Genomic DNA, 1,300 nt, shown 5'->3' with positions numbered 1-1,300 from the left:
GAAAACTTTACCATTGCTCAGATCTATGTCGATGACATCATTTTTGGGTCTCCTCTAGAGTCTTTAGCGATTGAGTTTGCTGAATGTCAGCAGAGAGAGTTTGAGATGAGTATGGTTGGGGAGTTGAGCTACTTTTTAGGACTTCAGGTACGTCAGACAGAGGATGGACTGTTTATCTCACAGTCTAAGTATGCTAGGGATTTGGTTAAGAGATTTGGGTTAGATAGTAAGAAACATACTAGGACACCGATGAGTACTAGCTTGAAGTTAGGTCGTGATCCTTCTGGTAAGAGTGTAGATCCTTCCCTATATCGTAGCATGATAGGTAGTCTTCTCTATCTTACAGCTACTAGGCCCGACATTGCTTTTAGTGTAGGAGTGTGTGCTCGTTTTCAGGCAGATCCAAAAGAGTCACACCTAAGTTCTGTTAGACGAATCATTCGATATGTGAATGGTACTGTAGATCTAGGGATTTTTTATTCTAGGAGTTCCAATCTTGACTTGGCTGGATACTCCGACGCCGATTGGGCCGGAAATGCAGATGATAAGAAAAGTACGACCGGGGGTTGTTTTTACATGGGTAGCAATGTCGTAGCTTGGCTAAGTAAGAAACAAAACTCAATATCCTTATCCACGACAGAGGCCGAATACATAGCTGCAGGGAGTTGCTGTACTCAACTTCTTTGGATGAAACAAATGCTTAGTGATTATGGGATTAGTCAAGGGACTATGACTATCTTTTGTGATAATACAAGTGCGATTAACATTTCTAAGAATCCCATTCAGCACTCTCGTACAAAACACATCGATATACGACATCATTTCATTCGAGAGCTGGTTGAATCACAAGTTGCTTCCCTCGACCATGTGTCTACTGAGAATCAATTGGCTGACCTACTTACAAAACCGCTAGATGGGTTGAGATTCGAATCGCTTCGGTCGGCTGTAGGTGTTAGTTCACCTATTTGATCATGTGTTCATACACATTCATACCTTCATCACATTGCATATGTGTTGCATGTTTGTGTGTTTGTTTAGTCTTAGTTTGCAAGTTTTATTTGTGTGTTTCAATAAAAAAAAAAAAAAATTTTGATTGGGGTTTTGATTATGTGTGTGCCTTATATGCTTTGACTCTGACATGTGCATTTAGACTCGTACTCTTTTATTCATCATATGTACGACTCTGAGGTTCCATCTAAGTTCACTTTGTCTGTGGAGTTTTGGGTATATGGCTCGTCATTCACCTTTGCACAGTGCACACCGTAGTCCTGTAAATGAGACTTGACCGCATGGTTGCGAC

The 1,300-nt window shown here is 40.8% G+C and overlaps 1 protein-coding gene across 1 annotated transcript in view; it reads left to right on the top strand.

Annotated features, from left to right (window-relative positions):
• Positions 1 to 969, top strand: part of LOC111387472 — a 3,596-nt gene extending 2,627 nt beyond the window's left edge. Inside the window, exon 3 of the mRNA XM_023012026.1 lies at positions 22 to 969. Coding sequence (XP_022867794.1) covers positions 22 to 969 — 948 coding nt within the window. The remainder of the gene's footprint in view (positions 1 to 21) is intronic.
• The last annotated feature ends 331 nt before the right edge of the window (positions 970 to 1,300 follow it).

This window comes from Olea europaea, unplaced genomic scaffold (assembly GCF_002742605.1).
Source record: "Olea europaea var. sylvestris unplaced genomic scaffold, O_europaea_v1 scaffold405, whole genome shotgun sequence".
In the NCBI taxonomy this organism is placed as follows: domain Eukaryota; kingdom Viridiplantae; phylum Streptophyta; class Magnoliopsida; order Lamiales; family Oleaceae; genus Olea; species Olea europaea.
This window is presented reverse-complemented; position numbering and strand designations above follow the sequence as displayed.